The 27,121-nt window shown below is 47.1% G+C and overlaps 1 protein-coding gene across 1 annotated transcript in view; it reads right to left on the reverse strand.

Annotated features, from left to right (window-relative positions):
* Positions 1-26,348, reverse strand: part of ano3 (anoctamin 3) — a 195,602-nt gene extending 169,254 nt beyond the window's left edge. Inside the window, exon 1 of the mRNA XM_033038644.1 lies at positions 26,147-26,348. Coding sequence (XP_032894535.1) covers positions 26,147-26,309 — 163 coding nt within the window. The 5' untranslated portion in view covers positions 26,310-26,348. The remainder of the gene's footprint in view (positions 1-26,146) is intronic.
* Positions 26,349-27,121: the final 773 nt, after the last annotated feature.

The following is a 27,121-nucleotide window of genomic DNA, read 5'->3' on the forward strand; positions in this document are numbered from 1 at the left end:
TCCTTCGGCCCACAGAGTCCATGGTGAACATTGATCACCTGTTCACACCAGCTCTCTTTCCTCCCACATCCCATAGACATCGTACCATGGCCAAGCACATAGAAGTACACAAACAAGAAACTGCAGATGTTGGTTTACAAAAACAAGGACACAAGTGCTGGAGTAACTCAGCGGGTCAGGCAGCATCTGTGGAGAACATGGATAGGTGACGTTTCACAGAGTGCTGGAGTAACTCAGCGGGTCAGGCAGCATCTGTGGAGAACATGGATAGGTGACGTTTCAGGCAGAACCCTTCATCAGACACTTCTATCCTTATCTCCTTATCTCACAGTTTTTGTCTTTTAATCTCTGGCCTTTGTCCAACCATCCGCCGAAAAAAAGAAAGTGTCTTCACCCGAAATGTCACCCATTCCTTCTCTCCAGAGATGCTGCCTGACCCGCTGAGTTACTCCAGCACTTTGTGAAACGTCACCTATCCATATTCTCCACAGATGCTGCCTGACCCGCTGAGTTACTCCAGCACTCTGTGAAACGTCACCTATCCATGTTCTCCACAGATGCTGCCTGGCCAACTGAGTTACTCCAGCATTTTGTCTTTTTTTTTTTTGTAAAACGGCACCTGCAGTTCCTTGTCTGAAACACTGTCGTTCCAAGCGCTAAATTTCATTATTTTTGCTGTTCTGGTTCCCTTCGCAAACTTCAAAAGTTTACATTAATTGTGGGAATTAAGGATTTGGTTAATGGCGCATTTGTTTATATCTTCAAACTTTATTGTCTCAAACGTCTCTCGACGATGAAATCAAAGTCTCTGAACCAAAGCTATTATCAGGCTAAATGTAAAATATTTACTTTTTTATTGCAACTTAAAATATTAAATAAATCTTTCATATTTCTGGTACTTCATATGCATTTACTCATGTAAATCAACTAACTTTAGCTATCAAAACTGACCAGGGATTTATGATAATACCCCAAAAAAGCCTTTGAAGTTTCAGAAAATATTATTATTCATAAAGACATTTAATCTAAATAGTACGTCTATTTTCCATTTTTATGCTATCCTTACATAAAACTGGACAGATCGCGTCTCAGGATCACCAACTAAGTTAACTCTTTAAAAAAAGCACCTCAGAATAACTAATTTCAATAGTTTATGAGTTATAGGAGTAGAATTAGGCCATTCGGCCCATCGAGTCCACTCCGCCATTCAATCATGGCTGATCTCTGCCTCCTAATCACATTTTCCTGCCTTCTCCCCATAACCCTTGACACCCATTCTAATCAAGAATTTGTCCACAGTATCTCTGCCTTAAAACTATCCACGGACTTGTCCTCCACAGCCCTCTGTGGCAATGAGTTCCACAGATTAACTACCCTCTAACTAAAGAAGGGTATGGGACGAGCTGCCGGAGGAGGTAGGAGGAGGTAGGAGGAGGCTGGGACTATCCCAATGTTTAAGAAACAGTTAGACAGGTACATGGATAGGACAGGTTTGGAGGGATATGGACCAAACGCGGGCAGGTGGGACTAGTGTAGCTGGGACATGTTGGCCAGCATATGTAAGATGGGCCGAAGGGCCCGTTTCCATGCTGTATCACTCTGTGACCGCATCTTTACCACTTGTTTCATTATTAATGTTTAATGTTTTATGAGTCATTCCTAACTGTCACTGTATGTCATGTTGTCACTTGCGGGCTGAGCACCAAGGCAAATTCCTTGTATGTGAATACTTGGCCAATAAACGTATTCATCCATTCAGTCTTGGCCAGTGATAGTGTGCCCCATATTTTTACTTTAGAGATACAGCGTGGAATCAGGCCCTTCGGCCCACCAAGTCCGTGCTGACCAGCGATCCTCGCACACTAATGCCCCTGTCCCACTTAGGAAACCTGAACGGAAACCTCTGGAGACTTTGCGCCCCACCCAAGGTCTCCGTGCGGTTCCCGGAGGTTGCAGGTGGTTGCCGGAGGTTGCAGGTAGTGGAAGCAGGTAGGGAGACTGACAAAAACATCCGGGAACCGCACGGAAACCTTGGGTGGGGCGCAAAGTCTCCAGAGGTTTCCGTTCAGGTTTCCTAAGTGGGACAGGGGCAAAACTACCAGACAGAAACACATCAGACTCAGACATGAACGTGGATACTGCCCTCTCTGTGTCTTCACAGCTTAGCAATGAGTTAGTTATGTAACTAATACAACAGTTAATGGAGCTTGTCTGCGCTAAGGTACTTCGACAAACCAATTCAGGGAGAGTATTTGACATGCTAATGACAAATGATGCAATAAAACTGTACCTAATATAAAAATCACACAACTGGCTAACCCAAAACAACTGTCCCTGTTTTTATATGTTGCAGTCTGTCATTCTTACTGTGAGAAAATAATGGATCTGATATCCAAACAAACCTCTGTCGAACAAAGCAAAACCAAGAGAACACCAGGATAATGATCAGTCTGAAGAAGGGTCTCGACCCGGAACGTCACCCATTCCTTCTCTCCAGAGATGCTGCCTGTCCCGCTGAGTTACTCCAGCATTTTGTGTCCACCATCAGGATAATGAGATAAAGTTACAGAACACTCTCGCAAATCGGCTAGAACAGTTTCCAGTTGAGTTTCAGTTTAGTTTATTGTCACGTGTACCGAGGTACAGTGAAAAGCTTTTGTTGCGCGCTACCCAGTCAACGAAAAGACAATACGTGCTTACAATCGAGCCATTCACAGCGTACAGATACATGATAAGGGGATAGCGTTTAGTGCAAGGTAAAGTCAGCTATGTCCAGTCAAGGATAGTCCAAGGGTCACCAATGAGGTAGATAGTAGTTCAGGACCGCTCTCTGGTTGTGGTAGGATGGTTCAGTTGCCTGATAACAGCTGGGAAGAAACTGTCCCTGAAACTGGAGGTGTGCGTTTGTTTTCACACTTCTGTACCTTCGTTACGGCCCATCGAGATGATAATCACATCTATCTCTTTGGCTGAAATATTCAGTATTGGATCATTCAATGCAGCAGTACCGGCCCTGCAGACTGCGGTGCTTCCGGCTGCGGCACGGCAGGTACTTTAAAACTTTGACCGCCGGCCTGCGGCCTACACCAGCCTGAAGCCGCGGTCTCCGGTGGGGAAGAGCCGATCCTGGACTCACCTTGACTTTAACTTTGTCCCTTACCATCTGGACGCCCGCAGCAATGACTGCGGAGGGTGGTGGTCCCGACCACGGGGGAAAATGGAGGAGGACTGGCCAAGCTCTGTGCCTTCCACCACAGTGATGAATGCTGTGGTGGATGTTTGTGTAAATTTTTTATTGTGGTTGTGTTCATTATTATTGTACCGTTGCTGGCAACCCAAATTCCACCGACCTTGGTTGTGTGGCAATTAAATTATCTCAATCAATCAATTATTGTTGGCTGCGGGGAACGTTAAAATCATGCGTCGAGAGTCTTTAATTGTTACTGATTGGGGATGATCAGCCATGATCACATTGAATGGCGGTGCTGGCTCGAAGGGCCGAATGGCCTACACTTGCACCTATTGTCTATTGTCACATGTGTACACAACAATGAAATCCAAGAGAATAAACCTCTGCATCCGTACGTGTTGAGGATAGGGCGATTAAGGGCGGCACGGTGGCGCAGCGGTAGAGTTGCTGCCTTACAGCGCCAGAGACCCGGGTTTGATCCTGACTACGGGCGCTGTCTGTACGGAGTTTGTACTGTGACCTACGTGGGTTTTCTCCGAGATCCCCGGTTTCCTCCCACACTCCAAAGACGTACAGGTTTGTAGGTTAATTGGCTTGGCGTCAATGTAAATTGTCCCTAGTGCGTGTAGGATAGTATTAGTGTGCGGGGATCGCTGGTCGGCACGGGCTCGGTGGGCCGAAGGGCCTGTTTCCGCTCTGTGTCTCTAAACTAAAATAAAATAAAAATATGGAACAGACTATTATTGGCAAAGATTAAAGCAAGTGGAAAATATACAGTTAAGGGTAGAATAGACAAGTGTGTTGGGGAATAGAATTCAGCAGTCAAGGGTGTTTAATTGTTAATAGACACAGAGTGCTGGAGTAACTCAGCGGGTCAGGCAGCATCTCTGGAGAGAAGGAATGGATACTGAAGATGGACACGAAAGTTTAATTGCTATATGTACTGAAATCAGAACAATCAAATTCTTACTAGCAGCAGCCGAACATCTTCACTGTACAGAGGGACCAAGGTTTAAGCCCAATATCGTCACGTGTGCAGAGGTACAGTGAAATGCACTGTTTCAGTTTTAGTTCTCAGCATTGTAGCGCACCAGATCCAGAGACAAAGTCCAATGTCCGCAATGGGGTAGAGGTGAATCGGACAGTACCCTAGCTTATGGAAGGGCCGTTCAGAAGCCTGATAACAGAGGGGAAGAAGCTGTTCCTGAGATCTATTATTCTGCAACGTGAAAGGATCTTCAGGCAAGTTATTTCAAGGACTATTTATATCTCATTATCACTATTCAATGTTATGAATTTTCACCATGATGGACGGTCAGGGCTGAGCAAAAGGAAACCACTTAACGTTAAAAATTCTGATCATTTCACCAGTTCTTCCCTGGAAAGTTTAAAGTGATGTACGACGTGATTCAAACACAGAAATGCAAAAGTAGTCTCATCACTCCCGCTGCAGCAGCTATTAAATACTGCAATTATTTCACTGTTAAAACGCTCAGATCGTGCTCAAACGATTGTAAATGGTGGGATTTAAAAATGGTAAATTATGCATTATTATTTCATGAGAGTTACATCGGCTTAAATGCACTACTTTATCCTGGAGAGACACAAAAAGCTGGAGGAACTCAGCGGGACAGGCTGCATCTCTGGACAATAGACAATAGGCAGGAGTAGGCCATTCAGCCCTTCGAGCCAGCACCGCCATTCAATGTGATCATGGCTGATCATCCACAATCAGTACCCCGTTCCTGCCTTCTCCCCATATTCCCTGACTCCGCTATCTTTAAGTGCCCCATCTCGCTCTCTCTTGCAAGTATCCAGAGAACCTGCCTCCACCGCCCTCTGAGGCAGAGAATTCCACAGACTCACAACTCTCTGTGTGAAAAAGTGTTTCCTCGTCTCCGTTCCAAATGGCTTACCCCTTATTCTTAAACTGTGGCCCCTGGTTCAGGACTCCCCCAACATCGGGAACATGTTTCCTGCCTCTAGCGTGTCCAAACCTTTAATAATCTTATATGTTTCGATTCCCTCTCATCCTTCTAAACTCCAGAGTATACATGCCAACCTGTCAGAGTATGACATTCATGCCATCCCAGGAATTAACCTTGTAAACCTACGCTGCACTCCCTCAATAGCAAGAATGTCCTTCCTCAAATTAGTGGACCAAAACTGCACACGATACTCCAGGTGTGGTCTCACAAGGGCCCTATACAACTGCAGAAGGACCTCTTTGCTTCTATACTCAAGTCCTCTTGTTATGAAGGCCAACATGCCATTTGCTTTCTTCATTGCCTGCTGTACCTGCATGCTTGCTTTCATTGACTAATGAACAAGGACCTTCTCTGGAGAGAAGGAATGGGTGACGTTTCGGGTCGAGACCCTTCTTCAGGCTGGTTAGTTATAAGGAAAATTAGATAATCTTTACAAAAACAAAAAAAAAAATCATTCGGCAATCAAAGTGAATTAAGGTAGCAAGCAGTGAGTTCAATATTCAGCGAGTCTGAAACGTCACCCATTCCTTCTCTCCAGAGACGTTGCCTGACCCGCTGAGTTACTCCAGCTTTTAGTGTCTAATTTTGTTGTGCTTCTTTACTACACATAGGCAGCAACTGCTGACTGATTAAAATCAGTGAGGGGAGAAAATGCCCAAGGTTTCAGGGAAGCAGAGATATCAGAGGTACTGACATAGATAGATGACAAATGGCTACTGATGTATTGGAAAAGAAGAATGAGCAAATTTTAATGTGGAGAATATGTTTGACTGGGAACCCACATAGGCTGGTGAGCAGAGAAAGATGTCATCTATTTGTTCAGACAACTTGCAGGAAAAGTGCAAATGTTCAGCATGAGGTTTTCTATTCCGAGTCCCTAAACTAAATGATTGTAAGAAAAATGTAAGAAAAAAGTGTTTCAGAAATCATTTTGCCGGGTTCGATCCCGACTACGGGTGCTGTCTGTACGGAGTTTGTGCGCTCTCCCCGTGACCTGCGTGGGTTTTCTCCGAGATCTTCGGTTTCCTCCCACACTCCAAAGACGTGCAGGTTTGTTGGTTAATTGGCTGGGTATAAAATGTAAATTGTCCCTGGTGTGTGTGGGATAGTGTTAATGTGCGGGGATCGCTGGTCGGCACGGGCTCGGTGGGCCGAAGGGCCTGTTTCCGTGCTGTATCTCTAAACTAAACTCAACTAAAGTCAACTCAAGATTCATGAGGATGCCATTGTGACTTGAGGTCTTACATAGAAACATAGAAAATAGGTGCAAGAGTGGGCCATTCGGCCCTTCGAGCCAGCACCACCATTCAATATGATCATAGCTGATCATTCAGAATCAGTACCTCGTTCCTGCTTTCTCCCCATATCCCTTGATTCCATTAGCCCAAAGTAAGTAAGTAAGTAGGTTTATTGGCCAGGTATTCACATACAAGGAATTTGCCTTGGTGCTCCGCCCACAAGAAACAACATGGAGCTAAATCTGTCTTGAAAGCTGTGTTCAGTTAGGAGGGGGACTATTATCCCTGGAGCACAGGGAGGTCAGGGATGATGATACAGGTGGATACAAAATGATTAGGGTCATAGATAAAGTGCATGGTCACATCTTTCCCCCTAGATAATGACATTGAAAGCTAGAGGGCACAGACTTTAGACTTAACTTTAGAGATACAGCGCGGAAACAGGCTCTTCACCCCACCGAGTCCGTGCCGACTAACGACCCCCCCACACTAACATTTTCCTACACACCTTGGACAATTTACAGAAGTTAATTAGCGTACAAACCTGCACGCCTTTGGAGTGTGGGAGGAAACCGGGGCACCCGGAGAAAACCCACGCAGTCGCGGCGAGAACGTGCAAACTCCGTACAGACAGCGCCCGCAAGTCAGGATCGAACCCCAGGTCTCTGGTGCTGTGAGGCAGCAACTCTACCGCTGCGCTACCGCACCCCTTCCACGCTCGTCCCACCTGCCGGCATTTGGCCCGTATCCCTCCGAACCTTTCCCTTCCCTATCAACGCTGCAGTTCACTCTTGCCTGCTGACACGCCACTTACATGTCCTTGTGGGGGATTTATCAAGAGATATTAAGAGAGATGAAGACACTAACTCAAAACAAGAAACTGTCTTCAGAATATCAATTCTAATGGACATTTAAAGAAGTTATTAACTAGAAATTTAAAGGATGATATTGTGTGTGTGTGTGTGTGTGTGTGTGTGTGTGTGTGTGTGTGTGTGTGTGTGTGTGGCCCATATCATCTTTAAAACTTCCCTATCCATGTACTTGTCTTATACATGTTGTCGCTGGAACTGCTGCTGTTGCTTGCTCATTCTATGGGTAAATTGTCCCTAGTGTGTGTAGGAGAGTGTTAGCGTGCGGGGATCGCTGGTCGGCGCGGACTCGGGGCTGTTTCCGAGCTGCATCTCTAAACTAAACTGAAAAACTCAGCGGGTGAGGCAGCATCTATGGAGAGAAGGAATGGGTGAAAGTGTTGAGCAACCGGGAGATCAGGTAGGTTTAGGTGGACTGAGCGGAGGTGTTCAGCGAAACGATCGCAGAGCCTGCGCTTGGTCTCGCCGATGTACAGGAGTCCAGAACCTGAAACAGCGGATATAGGGTCTCGACCCGAAACGTTGCCTATTTCCTTCGTTCCATAGATGCTGCTGCACCCGCTGAGTTTCTCCAGTATTTTTGTCCACCTTCGATTTTCCAGCATCTGCAGTTCCTTCTTAAACGATACAGTAGATAAGGTTGGAGGAGGTGCGTGAACCTCTGCCTCACCTGAATACAATGTTAGTGTCCTTGGATGGAGTCGAGGGGGGAGGTAAAGGGACAGGTGTTGCATCTCAGTGGGGTTGCAGGGGAAAGTACCTGGGAAGGGAGGAGTTTACAGGGGAGTTGCGGAGGGAACGGTCTCTGCGGAAAGCGGAGAGGGGTTTGGCCAGTGGTGGGATCCCGTTGGAGGTGGCGAATATGTCGGAGGATAAATAAAGAATTCTGCCGTCTCCCATGATAAACACCAAAGGTTTTACCGTTTCCCACAATACAATTTGAAAGAGTTCACTGCCTGAACAAGGTTTCGTGAAGGGGTGTGGGAGTTATTTATAAATGCAAGTCTCTTGATGTCCACCAGTGCTCAACATCTTTAAATGAAACCGCAAATCACTTATCTTTGAAATAAACATCTGTGCTTCTCAGCGTGTGATAGATTGGGTTTCATAAACACATATTAAGAGAATAAGGGAATAAGCATGTAGGGATTTTCAAAAACATTCTAATCTAAAATAAAAGATAGACACAAAATGCTGGAGTAACTCAGCAGGACAGGCAGCATCTCTGGAAAGAAGGAATGGGTGACGTTTTGGGTCGAGACCCTTCTTCAGACTGATGTGGGGGTGGGGGGGCGGAAAGGGGAGGGGGAAGAGGCGGAGACAATGGGCTGGGGGAGAGCTGGGAAGGGGAGGGGAAGGAGGGAGAAAGCAGGGGCTACCTGAAATTGGAGAAGTCAATGTTCATACCGCTGGGGTGTAAACTGCCCAAGCGAAATATGTGGTGCTGTTCCTCCAATGTACGGTGGGACTCACTCTGGCCATGGAGGAGGCCCAGGACAGAAAGGTCGGATTCGGAATGGGAGAGGGAGTTGAAGTGCTGGGCCACCGGGAGATCAGGTTGGTTAGTGCGAACTGAGCGGAGGTGTTGGGCAAAGCGATCTCCAAGCCTACGCTTGGTCTCACCGATGTAGAGCTGTTGACACCCAGAGCAGCAGATGCAATAGATGAGGTTGGAGGAGGTGCAGGTGAACCTCTGCCGCACCTGGAAAAAACTGCTTGGGTCCTTGAATGGATTCGCGGGCAAGTGTAGCATTTCCTGCAGTTGTAAGGGGCATTGTGTTCAGTTTTGGCCACCATTCTACAGGAATGATATTGTCAAGCTGAAAAGATCGCGTAGAAGTTTTACAAGGTGTTGTTAGGATTTGAGCTGTCGGGAGCGGTTGGGCAAGTGAGGACAGTTGCTTGGAACGCAGGGGAATGAGGGGTGATCACTGAGGGCTAGTGATAGTGTAGATCACAGTCTTTTACCCAGAGCAGAACAAATCAAGAACAAGAGGATAGAGGTTTAAGATGAGAGGGGGAAGATTCAGTAGGAACCCGAAGGGCAACTTTTCCCCGATTAATAGACAATAGGTGCAGGAGTAGGCCATTCGGCCCTTCGAGCCAGCACCGCCATTCAATGTGATCAAGGCTGATCATCCCCAATCAGTACCCCGTTCCTGCCTTCTCCCCATATCCCCTGACTCCGCTATCTTTAAGACCCTATCTCGCTCTCTCTTGAAAGTATCCAGAGAACCTGCCTCCACCGCCCTCTGAGATAGAGAATTCCACAGACTCACAACTCTGAAATGTGAAAAAGTGTTTCCTCATCTCCGTTCTAAATGGCTTACCCCTTATTCTTAAACTGTGGCCCCTGGTTCTGGACTCCCCCAACATCGGAAACATGTTTCTTGCCTCTAGCGTGTCCAAACCCTTAATAATCTTGTATGTTTCAATAAGATCCCCTCTTATCCTTCTAAACTCCAGAGTGTACAAGCCCAGCCGCGCCATTCTCTCAGCGTATGACAGTCCCACCATCCCGGGAATTAACCTTGTAAACCTGCGCTGCACTCCCTCAATAGCAAGAAAGATTAAAGTACACCCTGCGGAGTCCATTTGCACCAGACATTGGCAGCATTATACACAGTCCAGGCTGCAACTGGCCATGAAGGCCCACTGTAGCCATCACCCACATTCAGGTCACCAGCAAGCCATCCTTCCCTTGTTTACAAGTTCAAACTTTTCATGTTTATCAGTGATAGGAGCAGAATTAGGTAATCGGGCCCATCACCCAATCAATCATGGCTGATCTATCTCTCCCTCCTAACTCTATTCTCCTGCCTTCTCCCTATTACCTCTGACACCCGTACTAATCAAGCATCTATCTATCTCTGCCTTAATTGTCCATTTACTTGGCCTCCACCGCCGTCTGTGGCAAAGAATTCCACAGATTCACCACCCCCGACTAAAGAAATTCCTCCTCATTTCTTTGACACTTTCACTTCTTTGACAACCCTCCTTTTAAAAAAAAATTATTTTAGAGATGCAGCGCGGAAACAGGCCCTTCGGCCCACCGAGTCCGTGCCGACCAGCGATCCCCGCATACTAACGCTAACCTATGAACACTAGGGACAATTTTACATTCATACCAAGCCAATTAACCTACAAACCTGCACGTCTTTGGAGTGTGGGAGGAAACCAAAGATCTGGGGGAAGACAAAAACCCACGCAGGTCACGGGGAGAGCGTACAAACTCCGTACCGACAGCACCCGTAAGTCAGGATCAAACCCGTGTCCCTGGCGTCGCGAGGCAGCAACTCTACCGCTGCGCCGCCCGTGTGATTGTTGCTCCTCTCAACTTACGAGCAAAGCTTTCTTAGTTCTGCTTATTGATCGATGGCAGTCCGTGTCATCCACACAAATATACCTCGCTGCATCATCTATTTCAACATTTGCTTTTGACACATTAACAGCATGCAGCCGGACTGAACATCAACCTTCCCAGAAATATAATCATATGTCTTTCCCCAGAGAAACTGTAAATTACTTGTCAAATTGACTCTGATATTGAAAAAATTCCATTACAAAATTGGACAGGGAAGATCCATTCTAACAAACTTATTTTCTGAACACCCATTAGTCAATCTCTTTCAGATTTGAGGATTTAGATAGTTGTTATTGTACGATAGGATACGAAAGAACTTTATTTATCCCAGGAGGGATATTGGTCTGCCAACACGTCATAAAACACATCAAGGTACATGAAATTAAAGAGATGAGTGGGAGGTCCAGGACTGGGGAAGGGCAAAGATTGGGGAGGGGAGCATGGGGGGGGGGGGCAGTCTCAGTCTACCCCGCGACAGAAGGGGGAGGAGTTGTACACTTTGATAGCCACAGGGAAAAAGGATCTCCTGTGGTGTTCTGTGCTGCATCTTGGTGGAACCAGTCTGTTGCTGAAGGTGCTCCTCAGGTTGACCAGTGTGTCACGGAGGGGGTGTGAGCTGTATTGTCCAGGATGCTCCACAGTTTGAGTAGCATCCTCCCCCTCCAAGACCAACCTCCATTTATCCCAGTCATAAATAGAGCTTTAGTGTGTCGGAAGGAACTGCGGATGCTGGTTTACCCTGAAGATAAGACAGAAAATGCTGGAGTAACTCAGCGGGACAGGCAGCATCTCTGGAGAGAAGGAATAGGCGACGTCTCTTCAGTCTGAAGAAGGGTCTCGACCCGAAACGTCACTCATTCCTTCGCCCCAAAGATGCTGCCTGTCCCGCTGAGTTACTCCACCATTTTGTGTCTAGCTTTAGTGTATCACCTGGTTAAGTTGTCCTCGTGCTTTTACAGCATTGTTGGGGTGGAAGATTGCAACCTTTACGTGGTCTGCCCTGTTTCGACTAATGCAATCAACTCGACGTGCACAAACAGAAGATCAAATAGAACAAGTTGTCCTACAACTTTAGGCTGTGCATGCTACACGAAAGAAGAAGAAGAAGAGCATTGTTTAACCTAATGAGCCTTTACATACATCAGCATTACCTTTCTGGATAGGCACATGGATATACAGGGAGTGGAGGGATTTGGATGATGCGCTGGCAGATAAGAGTTGTTCTTGGCGTCATGGTTAGCACAGACATTGTGGGCCGAAGGGCCTGATATTGTGCTGCAGAGTTCTACATTCTCTTGTCCTCAAGCGTACCGCCATTGACAATAATCGTCCTTTATTTGGTTCGATGTTCGACGCAAAATGCTGAAGCGACTCATCGAGACAGGCAGCATCTCTGGGGAGAAGGAATGGCCGCAGAGGGTTGGTCAGGATCCAACCTGGGTCTCTGGCGCTGTGAGGCAGCAGCTCCACCCGCTGCTGCGCCACCGTGCCGCACAATCTGGAATGCAGCGCCCAAAGAAGGTGGTGGAAGCAACTTTCATCATTGTTCAGCTTCTGTCAAGGAGAAGCTGTATTTCACCCTCGTTAGACCTCATTTGGACTACGCAGTTGCAGCTTGGGACCCATACACAAATAAAAACATTTCTTCCATCGAACGTGTCCAAAGACAGGCAGCTCGATTTGTTACTAACACCTATGAGAGAGAAGCGAGTGTTACCAAACTTCTGAATCCACTGGGGTGGAACCCTCTCCAAGACAGACGTGAAGCTCACCGTTTGACCTGTTTTTACAAAATGTTAAATGGTCAGCTCGATATAGATTACAAGACCTACACCAAACCCGAACCAATTAGGAGCAGACGAGGGCATTCGATCCAATTTGTGATCCCAGCTACAAAGACAGATGTGTACAGCAATTTGTTCTTCCCCCGCACAATTAAAGCATGGAATAATCTCCACCCTACTATAGTTACCCAACCAGATGCAACTACATTTAAGGTAGCTCTTTCCTCCCAAAAACCCTTTCTGGCTTAAGTCCTCCCTCCACCCCCTCCAGTTTAAATTCCATTTGGAATATTTTGGAGAACCAGGAAACCAAGAACCAAGAAGCAGAAGGCAAACAAGAGAAGGAATGAAAGAAGGAACAGAACACGAAGGATGGGGGGTTCCCCGCTGGAATATTGTACATTGGTCGTTTGGTCAGCGCCCTTTATATGGCCACTATTCGCATACCTTGTGTATGCAAGCAGGGTTTCACCGTGACTTGCTACTTGTGACGCTAACGTATTCAATTCAATGTTGCTTTAAAAATGGCCAAACTGCTGATGGACTCATTGGAATCGCTAACAAGCCAGGATGCATCATTCAAATCCATTAAAATGTAGGCACTGATAAATATTGTGCCATTAAACAGCTGAAGACTCTTTAAACCTTAAATCTAATAAAGATGATTTAAAAAAAAATTGGAGACAAGCTCTATGCACCATGACTCCTTTCACTGCCACCAGTTCGCAGCTCCCTGAACTCACAAATAGATATAGATTTGGTTTATTTGCAAGCAACCCAGGAGGAATGAAACCATAAAAGAAGACACAGAGTTCTGGAGTTCACAAACTGACAAGTTCATAAGTGATAGGAGCAAAATTAAATAAAGTCTACTCCACCATTCAATCATGGCCGATCTATCTCTCCCTCCTAACCCCATTCTCCTGCCTTCTCCCCATAACCCCGGACTCAAGTTCAAGAGAGTTTATTGTCATGTGTCCCTGATAGGACAATTAAATTCTTGCTTTGCTTCAGCACACCAGAACATAGTAGGCATTGACTACAAAACAGATCAGTGTGTCCATATACCTTTATATAAATATATACACACATGAATAAATAAACCTACTAATTAGACACCCGTACTAATCAAGAATCTATCTATCTCTGCCATAAATATATCCGCTGACTTGGCCTCCACAGCCTTATGTGGCAAAGAATTCCACAGATTCACCACCCTCTGTCTAAAGAGATTTAGACTGGGCGGGCAGAAGGGCCTGTTTCCACGTTGTATCCAAACCAAACTAAAACCAATCTCAACTAAGTGTGGTCTGAAGAAGGGTCTCGACCCGAAACGTCACCTATTCCTTCGCTCCACAGATGCTGCCTCACCCGCTGAGTTTCTCCAGCATTTTTGTCTGCCTTCTACTGAGTGTGACCTTTTTTAAAAAAGCTGAAAGTTATTCCCCGCGCTAGTGAATTTATACTGCAGGTTTGAAGGCTTTTATTTATAAAAGACAAAATATTAGTTGACCAAGTTTGTGGCATTAAGATAGCAAGCTCGGTAAATCAGCGGCCTAACCAAACTACTGTGGTATCCTATTTCAAAATCAATATGATTAAAAAACGTAACTCACCACTGAAATCTTACAAGTCCTCTTCCTATGGACATGTTTACTGCCAGTTGTTCAACAGAGTCGTACATCTAAATGACACTTTATCCACCAAGGTTTGAGGGTGGAGGATTCACAAGAAATCTATACGCATCTCACCACCACCACAGACATGTTCATCTTATCTGCGAGGCTCATCAGTCGGTCAGAGCGATGATTCATTGCATCAACAGCCGCCCAGAAGATGTCCCTATACAGAAACTGTCTCCGTCTAGATTTAACCTCAGATTTAAGCTCGCAAGTGGAGGGCGGCACGGTGGCGCAGCGGGCAGAGCCGCTGGCTGCCTCACAGCGCCAGAGATCCAGGTTCGATCCCGACCTCGGGTGCTGTGTGCGTGGAGTTTGCACGATCCCCCCCCCTGTGGCCGCGTAAATATCCTCCCACATCCCAATGATGTACGGACTTAAAGGTTTAGTTTTAGTTTAGAGATGCAGCACGGAAACAGGCCCTTCGGCCCACCGGGTCCGTGCCGACCGGCGATCCCCGCACACTAACACTATCCTACACACACACTAGGGACAATGTTACATTTACACCAAGCCAATTAACCTACAACCCTGCACGTCTTTGGAGTGTGGGAGGAAACCGAAGATCTCGGAGAAAACCCACGCGGGTCACGGGGCCATTCGAGCCAGCACCGCCATTCAATGTGATCATGGCTGATCATCCCCAATCCTGCCTTCGCCCCCATATCCCCTGACTCCGCTATCTGGATTGGTGTGAGAGTCGGCTAATTGGTATTGATGAGAAAACTTAGAGCCAGCATAGACTTGTTAGAGAGGCACAGAGGGGGAGCAGTTAGAGAGCGGGATTCGGCCCGAAACGTTGCCCATCTCCTTCGCTCCATAGATGCTGCTGCACCCGCTGAGTTTCTCCAGCATTTTTGTGTGCCAGCATAGACTTTATGGGCCGAATGGACTCCATCCACGTTAGGGAATAGGGAAACATGAATTATGAAGCTCCACACATTTCACAGTAATCACCACTCATGCTCTCTCAGCAGATAAATAAAAATGAAAGCTAATATCTCCCGACCACTTATGAATAAAAGAATTGTGTTACATGCATGCTCCAAATAGAATCATTTTCACAAGAGGCCTCCATTAACTACTGAAGATGAAGAAGCAGGCAGATCTTTGACAAGAGAATGGTGATGTGCGTATAACAATGTTCTCCCAGCTCTGCTAGGCCTGGTCTGGTACATCAAAAGCTTGGATGATCATACAAATCTTCCCTAAGTGTTACAAATGGATCGTTACTTGGACAAGTTTCAAAGGCTTCTTGGATAATCCAAACTTTCATCGTAAGGTCGCAGTGTACACAAAAACCCAAGCTCTGACATCAACTCCGACTTCCAGTAACACATCTAGAGGCTTTCCATAGAAGCCCAATATCGGCTGCGTATGAATTGCAACGTTTATTCGTAACATCATATCTGCTGTTAAAATGTTGGCTTCCATTTGAAATCATAGCGATTGCATCTAGCATGAAATGTTCCATTCCTAGTCCCTGTATCCAAGTCTTAGCTGCCTTAAAAATCTTTAAGGACCTGTCCCACTTAGACGATATTTACAGCAACTAGGCTGTTGCCACGTGGTCGCCAGGATGTCGTCCGTATGGTCGTGAGTCGTCTCCTCAGTTGCCCAAAGAGTCTTTATCTGGTCACCGCTGGATTTTGAAATGTTCAAAACTTTTCAGCGGGACAGTCAGTGACCGTGGGCTTGTCGTAGCTTGTCTTCTCCTGACGTAGGTGCTATCGTAGGTTGGCATAGGCTGTCGTCGGGATGGCGTGGGTTGTTGCCAGGTGCTGACTTTGGTGAATTCCATTGTCGTAGTGGCCGGCAGCCTCCTAAAAAATCGCCTGAAGGGCCTGTCCCACTTTCACAACCTAATTCATGTCTGTGGAATTCTCCGCCTCAGAGGGCGGTGGAGGCCGGTTCTCGGGATACTTTCAAGAGAGAGCTAGATAGAGCTCTTAAAAATTGTGGAGTCAGGGGATATGGGGAGAAGGCAGGAACGGGGTACTGATTGGGGATGATCAGCCATGATCACATTGAATGGCGGTGCTGGCTCGAAGGGCCGAATGGCCTACTCCTGCACCTATTGTCTATGATGTCTGCCGAGTTTGCCCTTGACTTATACTCGCAGCATGGTCGTCACGAGGTCGTAGGTAGGTCGTGATGCTAGCCGTAGGTACTCGTGGCATCAAGTAGGTCGGGGCGTTTTTCTAGTTCGATGAAAAATGTCCACGAGTAAAAAAGGTTGTGAATTAGGTTGTGAAGGTGGGACAGGCCCTTAAGTGGGACAGGCCCATTAGTCCAGTCACCGGTTTTTCAGCGAACTGCTAAGACTATAACAGTCGCCTAAAAAAATCACCAAGTGGGACAAGCCCTTCCCACTTCTCCACCGCTGTTTAAATACTATCGCTGCTTCACCAATAGTAGTTTTAGCTTTAGTTTGAGTTTATGAGATATCGCACGGAAACAGGCCCATCGGCCCACCGAGTCCGCGCCGACCAGCGATCCCCGCACATTGACACTATTTATGTGTAGAAAATAATGCGATGCTTTCACTTCGTCATTAGTTCTAAGCTTTGTAAAGAACTATAATCAGTAAACCACAGCCACATTGGGCAGACGGACAATATGGAATTACTCAGTTTAATAAAAACAAAGTTCCTCTAAACTTTAATCATCTTTGGCAGCAAATCATTTTCATCAGATACATTGTACAAATCAGCAGACATTTTTCAAGTGTCATGTGTCTTCTGTGAATAGTGAGTATTCGACACCTCTGCCTATCCCTCACTAGCTGTATCTCTTTGTTTAGATTTTGCCCTGAAAGAACTTTGTGAAATTCCATTTTGATGGTCCAAATTAGCGGATAAGTATTTTTGCTCTCAAGAAGTATTCTCTGAATATGTCTGTAAGCACTTAAGTACTGGGCATGGAGGATGTTTAATAGGAAGAGATGATAAGAAAAATAAACTTTGTGAGCCGTAAGTCTTAGTTATGAAGCGAGGATTGAATCACAAATGATTTTTCACTGGCTGGCAATGTTCAGAATTTAGCGATACAACACGGAAACTTTGGTCTCCATGGCAACTTTGGTCGCCCTTCGTCCAGCCGAGTCCATGCCGACCATTGCTCGCCCGCTCGCACTCGCTCCGTGTTATCCCATTTCGTCATTCACTCGCTGGGCTTGTACAAGGGGGCCGCTTAACCAACAAACCCGCTGGTCTTTGGGATGTGGGAGGAAACCGGAGCACCGGGAAGAAAGCCACCTGGTGACGGGGAGAACGTGCCAACTCCACACAGACAGCACCCGAGGTCAGGATTGAACCCGGGTCTCCGGCGCGGTGAGGCAGCAACTCTACCAGCTGCGCCGCCGTGCCGCCCTCGAGGACTTACGCAAGATCTTAGGTAAAATAAGGAGAGAAGGCTATTCCAGCCCCAATACAGGAATGATATGGAGACAGTTCAGCTTGGATGCTGTAGAATCGGTATGGGTAGAACTGCGGAATAGTCATGGACAGAAAACGCTTGTTGGAGTTGTACACAGACCACCAAGCAGCGGTAGGGAGGTTGGGGATAGCATCAGAACGGAGACGAGGAAACACTTTTGTTGTGATCAGAGAGTGGTGAGTCTGTGGAATTCTCTGGAGGCCGGTTCTCTGGATGCTTTCAAGAGAGAGCTGGATAGGGCTCTTAATGCAGAGGGTAGTGAGGGGAGCAGAGAGGATCATTGGCGTCTCCCTACCCTCGGTACAAGAACTGTTCCAGAGCCGCTGTCTGAAAAAAGCTCAGAGAATTGCTAAGGACAAACTGCACCCCTTCCACATACACCTGGATCTCCTGCCATCAGGCAAGAGATATCGAAGCATCAAAGCCCGGACTACAAGACTGCTAAACAGCTTCCTACCACAGGCTGTGAGGCTGCTAAACAGTCACTCTGTACTCACAGTCACCTGATTCTGCGGCTGGCACGGACACTTTAATAACTGGCACTGGCCACTCAAATCAGCTGCCCCGGACATTTTTATGATTGGTTTTACTGTATTTTAACGTTGTTGTTTTACCTGCTTTTAACTATTTATACTGTTCCATCAGGGACTGGATTGTTTTTACTGTTATTATGTGTGAAATGTTTTAAATTTCATGTGCGATGCTCCGGTATTCCCTGGGAAACGTCTTTTCATTTTGCACTGTACAACTGTTGCTTGCAAGATGACAATAAAAGTTGATTGATTGATTGATAAAAATAGCAGTCAGGGAATACGGGGAGAAGGCAGGAACGGGGTACTGATTGGGGATGATCAGCCACGATCACATTGAATGGCAGTGCTGGCTCGAAGGCCGAATGGCCTACTCCTGCACCTATTGTCTATTGGGACCCTTCCTCAGGCTCAGTTGGTTCTCCTGACTCCAATGCACAACAGGGGCGGGAACAGTCAGGGTGAGTGGCCATGGGAGAAAGCATCTTATCGGGATGCCTCACAGCTTGGGTCCTCGATGGCACCTACACGCGAATGCTCAGGAAAGTTCCAAATGTCAGTTGGGAGGGGCCACACCACCAACGCCCATCTCTACGGGGAGATTCCACCTCTGACCGAGAAGATCAGATGGAGAAGGATGAGGCTCGCTGGTCACCGCCACCACCACCCAGAGATACCCACAAACAAGGTGGTGCTGTGGGAACCCACCCATGGAAGACATGACCTGGGACGGCCGATCAAGACAATAGACAACAGGTGCAGGAGGGGGCCATTCAGCCCTTCGAACCAGCACCACCATTCAATGTGATCATGGCTGATTATTCCCCAATCAGTACCCCGTTCCTGCCTTCTCCCCATATCCCCTGACTCTGCTAACTTTAAGAGCCCTATCTAGCTCTCTCTTGAAAGTATCCAGAGAACCAGCCTCCATCGCCCTCAGAGAATTCCACAGACTCACCACTCTCTGTGTGAAAAAGTGTTTCCTCATCTCCGTTCTAAAAGGCTTACCCCTTATTCTTAAACTGTGGCCCCTGGTTCTGGACTCCCCCAACATCGGGAACATGTTTCCTGCCTCTAGCGTGTCCAAACCCTTAATAATCTTATATGTTTCAATAAGATTCCAATTCTCATCCTTCTAAACTCCAGAGTGTACAAGCCCAGCCGCTCCATTCTCTCAGCATATGACAGTCCCGCCAACCCGGGAATTAACCTGGTGAACCTACGCTGGGCTCCCTCAATAGCAAGAATGTCCTTCTTCAAATTAGGGGACCAAAACTGCACACAATACTCCAGGTGTGGTCTCACTAGGGTTGTGTACAAGACGACGCTGAAGACGTTGATGGAAGACGCACGTGTAGAGACAAAAGAGGAGCTTACCAGCTGCACGGACAGAGATGTGTGGGGCGTCCGTCACCATGCCCGTCAGAAACCGGCACCACTGCACCACCAATGTTTTCAACGATGATGACTGGGTTTGTGAACAGCTCCAGCTCCAGCTCCATCCAAGACCGCAAGGAATTGCACTGAATTGTGGACGCAGCCCAGACCATCACACAAACCAAACCCCCCTCCCATCTACACCTCACGCTGCCTCGGCAAGGCCAGCAGCATCATCAAGGACCAGTCTCACCCCGGCCACTCCCTCTTCTCCCCTCTCACATCGGGCAAGAGGTACAGAAGCGTGAAAACAAACGCACACACCTCCAGATTCAGGGACAGTTTCTTCCCAGCTGTTATCAGGCAACTGAACCATCCTACCACAACCAGAGAGCAGTGCTGAACTACTATCTACCTCATTGGTGACCCTCGGACTATCTTTGATCGGACATTACTGGCTTTACCTTGCACTAAACGTTATTCCCTTATCATGTATCTGTACACTGTGAATGGCTCGATTGTAATCATGTATTGTCTGCCCGCTGACTGGTTAACACGCAACAAAAGCTTTCCACTGTACCTCGGTACACGTGACAATAAACTAAACTGAAACTGAGACTGTTGGGATTTCTCCAGTGAGAGAAGCAGAGCTCCAGGTCTGCGGTGGGGATCAGGGTCTCCAGAAGGGTACAGGGTCTCCCTGTTGTCCCAGACATGTCCCCGCTTGGGTACGGAACATTCTGAAGGGGACGAGCGGGAGGAAGAGTTGCCAGAGGAACACATTGCTACTACACGAGCTGTCTTTTATCCGATCCCTCGTCAGTACATTCTGCCATTGAACCCCGACCAACTGTCCAAGAGAACCTGTGCTTTCATCTGCAAGCTTCTGCCCAATCCCCCTTTAGTGATACAGCACAGAACCTGGCCCTTCGGCCCACTGAGTCCGTGCCATGCTGCCTCACCCGCTGAGTTTCTCCACCATTTTTGTCCACCTTCGATTTTTCCAGCATCTGCAATTCTTTCTTAAACCAATTCTATCCTTGATTTGGGAATTAAGGGACTGAAGATTAGGGGTAACATGAGGGGGAACCTCTTTACTCAGAGAGTGGTAGCTGTGCGGAATAAGCTTCCAGTGGAGGTGGTGGAGGCAGGTTCGATTTTATCATTTAAAAATAAATTGGATAGGTATATGGACGGGAAAGGAATGGAGGGTTATGGTCTGAGCGCAGGTATATGGGACTAGTTGAGAGTAAGTGTTCGGCACGGACAAGAAAGGCCGAGATGGCCTGTTTCTGTGCTGTAATTGTTATATGGTTATATGGACACACACTAGGGGCAATTTATAGACCTGTACGTCTTTGGAGTGTGGGACGAAACCGAAGATCTCAGAGAAAACCCACAGGGAGAACGTACAAACTCCGCACGGACAGCACCCGCGGTCAGGATTGAACCCGGGTCTCTGACGCTGTGAGGCAGCAACTCTACCGCTGCGCCACCGTGCTACAGATACTGTACTTCTATTTCTCACTGTGTGCCCTGTTTTGAAGCCAATCACCATCCTTGCAATGGTCCATACAGATCCTTTTGTTCAGATATTATTAACAAATCACATCTGAAGGTGTCAGCATTGTTCTGAAACGTAAAAGGGATCTGTACTTTTTGCTTCTTTCCGATACTATGCAACCTTTGTTGTTACATTTGTCACCAAACTATTAATTCATTATAAAACAGACCACGTAACAACTTTGTATCCAAATGCTGTAATAACGCTAGAACACATTTCTGAACATTATAACACTTTATAAAACTAAATAACCATATAACCATATAACAATTACAGCACGGAAACAGGCCATCTCGACCCTTCTAGTCCGTGCCGAACACGTATTCTCCCCTAGTCCCATATACCTGCGCTCAGACCATAACCCTCCATTCTTTTCCCGTCCATATAACTATCCAATTTATTTTTAAATGATAAAATCGAACCTGCCTCCACCACCTTCACTGGAAGCTCATTCCACACAGCCACCACTCTCTGAGTAAAGAAGTTCCCCCTCATGTTACCCCTAAACTTCTGTCCCTTAATTCTCAAGTCATGTCCCCTTGTTTGAATCTTCCCTACTCTCAATGGGAAAAGCTTATCCACGTCAACACTGTCTATCCCTCTCATCATTTTAAAGACCTCTATCAAGTCCCCCCTTAACCTTCTGCGCTCCAAAGAATAAAGCCCTAACTTGTTCAACCTTTCTCTGTAACTTAGTTGCTGAAACCCAGGCAACATTCTAGTAAATCTCCTCTGTACTCTCTCTATTTTGTTGACATCCTTCCTATAATTAGGCGACCAAAATTGTACACCATACCCCAGAATTGGCCTCACCAATGCCTTGTACAATTTTAACATTACATCCCAACTTCTATACTCAATGCTCTGAGTGTTAAGTAGTCATCTACTTTGCCTTTAAAGAAGAAAATCGTCCTCCTAACATCTATGAGGTTATACTTTTGTATGGTCGTTCCTCTTTTCAAACTTTCTGCTTGCATATTAGAGCTGTGAACTATATTTAGTTTTAGAGATACAGTGTGGAATTGAATATTGAATATTTATTACATGCGGTTGTGAGGCTCAAACAAAACTTAGTTTCTACAGCCATACAAACATAGACAATGCCTACAAGACATACAAACAATTTAATTTACACAAACATCCATCACAGTGAATCTCCTCCTCACTGTGATGGAAGGCAAAGTCTTTTCTCTCCCCTGCACCAAGGGAAACAGGCCCTTCGGCCCACCGAGTCCATGCCAACCATTGATCACCCGTTCACACTAGTTCTATGCTATCCCACTTTCTCATCCACTCCCTACACACTAGGAGGCAATTTACAGAGGGGCCGATTAACCTACAAACCCGCACGTCTTGTGGATGTGGGAGGAAACCAGGGCCCCCGGAGGAAACCCACGCGGTCACAGGGAGAGCGTGCAAACTCCACACAGACAGCACCCGAGGTGAGCATCGAACTCTGGTCCCTGGCGCTGTGAGGCAGTGGCTCTACCCGCTGTGCCACCGTGCCGCCCCTATGTTGGGAGCTGAATTAGGAATAGTTTATTGTCAAATGCTCGCAAGAGGCTAAGGGGAATAAAAGATGAAATAAAGTATTTCTGTACCATGCAAGCACTGATCATGATCAGTTTGTCAGAGATCTAAGAACAGTTTCTAAAGAAATGAAGGTTTCCAGAAACTTCGATGAATTCAAACGAATAAATTATTCCTGTGTAAAATACACAAAGAAAAATACTTATCATTCTCTCATCACCATTAGACGGCAAAATGACTTCCAGCCAATAATATACTTAACATTGTATTAATTATTGTCACAGGCAAATAGAATCATGTTTTCCACGTTCCAAAGAGATTCTCAGTTTAGTTTAGAGATACAGTGCGGAAACAGGCCCTTCGGCCCACCGAGTCTTTACCGACCAGCGATCCCCGCACACTAGCATTATCTTACACACACTGGGGACAATTTACATTTATACCAAGCCAATTAACCTACAAACCCGCACGTCTTTGGAATGTGGGAGGAAACTGGAGCACCCGGAGAAAAGCTACGCGGGTCACGGGGAGAACGTACAAACTCCGTACAGACAGCGCCTGGAGTCAGGATCGAACCCGGGTCACCGGCGCTGTGTGGCAGCAACTCTACCATTGCGCCGCCCCATCTCCTGTTAGAATAATTTAACCGGTTGGACTCACGTTTGTCAGGTGGGATTCGATGCTTGGCCAAAAAATATTGTTCCCAGGATGGAAATATCAAAGACTACAGAGGCAGAGGGGAAAAGTTTAAAGGAGACGAGGCGGGTGACTCTACTGCACGGTGGCGCAGCGGTAGACTTGCTGCCTTACAGCGAATGCAACGCCGGAGAGCCAGGTTCGATCCCGACTACGGGCGCTGTCTTTACGGAGTTTGTACGTTCTCCCCGTGACCTGCGTGGGTTTTCTCCGAGATCTTCGGATTCCTCCCACACTCCAAAGACATGCAGGTTTGTAGATTAATTAGCTTGGTAAATGTAAAAATTGTCCCTAGTGGGAGTAGGATAGTGTTAGTGTGCGGGGATCGTTGGTCAGCGCGGACCCGGTGGGCCGAAGGGCCTGTTTCCGTGCTGTATCTCGAAACTAAACTAAACCAAGTCACATATTGGTTTCAAACAGAGCAGCTTTCAAAGAGCAATTACATCTGCAGTTCATAGAAACATAGACAATAGGTGCAGGAGTAGGCCATTCGGCCCTTCGAGCCTGCACCGACATTCAATATGATCATGGCTGAACATCCAACTCAGTATCCTGTACCCTTCTCTCCATACCCCCTGATCCCTTTAGCCACAAGGGCCACATCTAACTCCCTCTTAAATATAGCCAATGAACTGGCCTCAACTACCTTCTGTGGCAGAGAATTTCACAGATTCACCACTCTCTGTGTGAAAAATGATTTTCTCATCTCGGTCCTAAAAGATTTCCCTCTTATCCTTAAACTGTGACCCCTTGTTCTGGACTTCCCCGAGATCAGGAATAATCTTCCTGCATCTGGCCTGTCCAACCCCTTAAGAATTTTGTAAGTTTCTATAAGATCCCCCCTCAATCTTCTAAATTCTAGCGAGTACAAGCCGAGTCTATCCAGTTCCTCGCTATACAATCAACCACATTGCAAATGACTGGAAGCCAGACTAGAGGATGCCTGATATTACATTCACTGCAATTTAGAACGATGAGAGGGGATCTTATAGAAACATATCAAATTCTTAAGGTGTGCAAGAAGGAACTGCGCAGTAAGCACTAAGAGGGTAGTCGAGGCCAGCTCATTGGCTATATTTAAGAGGGAGTTAGATGTGGCCCTTGTGGCTAAGGGGATCAGAGGGTATGGAGAGAAGGCAGGTACGGGATACTGAGTTGGATGATCAGCCATGATCATATTGAATGGCGGTGCAGGCTCGAAGGGCCGAATGGCCTACTCCTGCACCTAATTTCTATGTTTCTATGTTTCTATGTAAGGTAGAATTCAGGGACAGTTTCCTCCCAGCTGTTATCAGGAAACGGAACCATCCTCTCACCAACTGGAGTGCGGTCCTGACCTCCCATCTACCTTAGTGGAGACCCTCGGACTATCTTTAATCGGACTTTATCTTGCATTGAACGTTATTCCCTTCATCCAGTATCCGTGCACTGTGGGCGGCTTGATTGTAATTGAGCATTGTCTTTCTGCTGACTGGTAAACGCAGGTAAACGCAGGTACACACAGGTACACTCAGGTATACGCAGGTAAACGCAGGTACACTCAGGTACACGCAGGTAAGGTAAGATAATCTTAAGGAAGGAAAGCTAAGATAAGCTAAACTAAGCTAAAAGAAGCTGATAAACTATGTTAAAATAAACTGCTGAGATGAGCTAACATGAGATAAGATGAACTAAAATAAACGAAATTAAGATAATATAAACTACAATAATCTGAGATAATCTGAGATAAACTAAAAAAGGCTAAGATACACTAAACTAAGCTGTGACGGGTAACATTATAGATCATTATAGATCTTTGACTTCCAAGACTGAGCTTTGCTGCTTCAACCCCCCCCGGCACACCGATCAATAACAGCGGCTGCCGCACTGCCCGCTGCATTGTGTTTTCACAGAACTAAATAAATGTTCACTGTTCTCTCAGATGGATATCCATTTGCCCCGTGGCGTTGCCAGAGAAAGAGTTACTCCAGCATCTTGTGTCTATCGCTAGAAAGTCAAGAGTGTTTTACTGTCATATGTCCCGATATGTTCTTCATTAGTATGGGTGTCAGGGGTTATGGGGAGAAGGCAGGAGAATGGGGTTAGGAGGCAGAGATAGATCAGCCATGATTGAATGGTGGAGTAGACTCGATGGGCCGAATGGCCTAATTCTACTCCTATCACGTATGACCACATCCCCACTCCTCCCACAAACCAGTACAAACGTTGCCATTCAAGCTTGTGATCATCTCATGATGATTACAGCTGAAAATAAAAGTAGATCTCTTATGGAATCAAAGTTAGGGAGTCATCCAGCATGGAAACAGGCCATTCGGCCCAACCTGTCCATGATGCCCCCTCTAAGCTGTGTCCCTCTAATCTTCTCCAATCCATGTCCCTGTCCAAGTGTCCATTAAACACAGTTAAGGGCCTGTCCCACGAGCATGCGATTGCATGCGGCAAGCGCGACCTAACGTGGTCGCTTGAGCCGTACGGCCTCGCGGGACCGGTCCCACTTCCATCGCCGGAGCCGTATGGAGTTGTGCGGAGCTGGTCCCGACATCGCGCAGGGCTCCGGAAAGCTGAGTGTTATGGGGTGGGGCTGGTAGGGAGGGGTAGGATAGGGTTGGGGGAGTAGACTAGAGCAGGATAGGGTGTTGAGGCGAGGGGACATCCACATGACCACACACACTGTATGGATAAAGGGTGACTAGACAGACACAAAGTGCTGGAGTCACTCAGCGGGACAGGCAGCATCTCTGGAGAGAAGGAATGGGGGCCGTTTCGGGTCTTTAGACTCCAGTCCAGAGATGCTGCCTGGCCCGCTGAGTTACTCCAGCATTTTGTATCTTCCTTCGGTTGAAGCCGGCATCTGCAGTTCCTTCCTACACACAAGATTGGGTGGGTGGTGTCCACTTACCGGCGGGAGAGGCCGACGCCGGAGTCTGACCCTCGGTGTCATTCTGGGTCTCTTGGGAGATCACGTCCAATAGTCCACGTGTGTCGTCGGCGGGGTTGCCCCCCTGGGACCCGGGCTTGTGGTCAACGTCGCTGGGGTCCACGTCGCTGGCTTCAACATCCATCCCAGTGCAGGGGCGAAGTCAGCCAGGCTGGAAGTGTGCATGTGCAGTGGGCACACAGAGAGAGACAGAGAGAGAGACAGAGAGAGAGACAGAGGGGGAGAGAGAGAGAGAGACAGAGAGAGAGACACACAGAGAGACACACAGAGAGACAGAGAGATAAACACAGAGAGACACACACACACAGAGACAGAGAGAGACACAGAGGGAGAGACACAGAAAGGGAGTCGGAGAGAGAGAGAGACAGAGAGACAGAGAGACACAGAGAAAGGTAGAGACACACAGAGAGAGACACGGAGTGGGAGACAGAGAGTGTGAGAGAGAGGGACACAGTGAGAGAGAAAGAGAGAGACACGCACACACAGAGGAAGGGTATCCCCGAACGTGAAATCACTGTGGTGGTAAGTTTCACTTAGAATCCACACTGTCAGACAAGAGGCGAGTCTGGAGCAACCACTCCCCCTGGCCCGGTACAAGTCTCTCCCTCCCTCTCTCTCTCACTCTCAAACACTTTCACGCCGGGGTGTGGCCAAGGATTCCCCAGTTGAACAAATACCAATGTAGTGTGGAGGCCGGCGAGACGAGACGCGGCGGTCGGGCGATCGATCACACACACACGCTGTTGCTGAGATCACAATGGTGTGAGCCTGTGACCTAGCCGGCGAGTGCGAAAACTTTTTTAGTTGTGTCGGAAGGAACTGCAGATGCTGGTTTGCACCGAAGATAGACACAAAATGCTGGAGTAACTCAGCGGGACGGGCAGCATCTGTGGAGAGAAGGGATGGGTGATGTTTCGGGTCGAGACCCTTCTTCAG

This window comes from Amblyraja radiata, chromosome 20 (genome assembly GCF_010909765.2).
Source record: "Amblyraja radiata isolate CabotCenter1 chromosome 20, sAmbRad1.1.pri, whole genome shotgun sequence".
In the NCBI taxonomy this organism is placed as follows: domain Eukaryota; kingdom Metazoa; phylum Chordata; class Chondrichthyes; order Rajiformes; family Rajidae; genus Amblyraja; species Amblyraja radiata.